Below are 403 nucleotides of genomic sequence, written 5' to 3'. Positions count from 1 at the left end.
TACAGCTGGAAGAGGGCACCGAGTCATCCTCCTCCCAACTCACTTCGGCACAACGCCAGGTACAATACCTCATGGACCGGGTTGACGACCTTGAAAACTGGTCAAGGTGAAATAACCTGAGGATCGTCTGCCTTCCGGAGTCATACCACCCCTCAATGTTGCCAACCATCTGCGCACATAATATTCCAGATCTACTAGGTTTCCCTGCTCCCTGCAAGGTCAAGCGGGCACATCGAGTGGGCCCCCTTAACACCGAACGCAAGACGCCTAGGCCGGTCATTGTGCGTTTCCTAGATTATACTGACCGTCTAGCAGCTCTCCAAGCCTATCGCGCTAAGAAGGAGCTACACCTGGAAGAGAAACGCCTTCTCATCTTTGCGGATTACTCAGCCGAAGTTACGAA

General features: G+C 52.9%; 1 protein-coding gene across 1 annotated transcript in view; it reads left to right on the top strand.

The window, feature by feature from the left end:
* LOC108803284 (DENN domain-containing protein 3-like) overlaps positions 1 to 395 on the top strand; it is a gene marked incomplete at its 3' end in the record, with an annotated part of 21,523 nt that extends 21,128 nt beyond the window's left edge. Inside the window, exons 12-13 of the mRNA XM_018575114.1 lie at positions 6 to 106; positions 199 to 395. Coding sequence (XP_018430616.1) covers positions 6 to 106; positions 199 to 395 — 298 coding nt within the window. The remainder of the gene's footprint in view (positions 1 to 5; positions 107 to 198) is intronic.
* Between the last annotated feature and the right edge of the window lie 8 nt (positions 396 to 403).

The sequence above is a fragment of the Nanorana parkeri genome, unplaced genomic scaffold (assembly GCF_000935625.1).
Source record: "Nanorana parkeri isolate BGI_ZX_2015 unplaced genomic scaffold, ASM93562v1 scaffold3567, whole genome shotgun sequence".
NCBI lineage: Eukaryota > Metazoa > Chordata > Amphibia > Anura > Dicroglossidae > Nanorana > Nanorana parkeri.
This window is presented reverse-complemented; position numbering and strand designations above follow the sequence as displayed.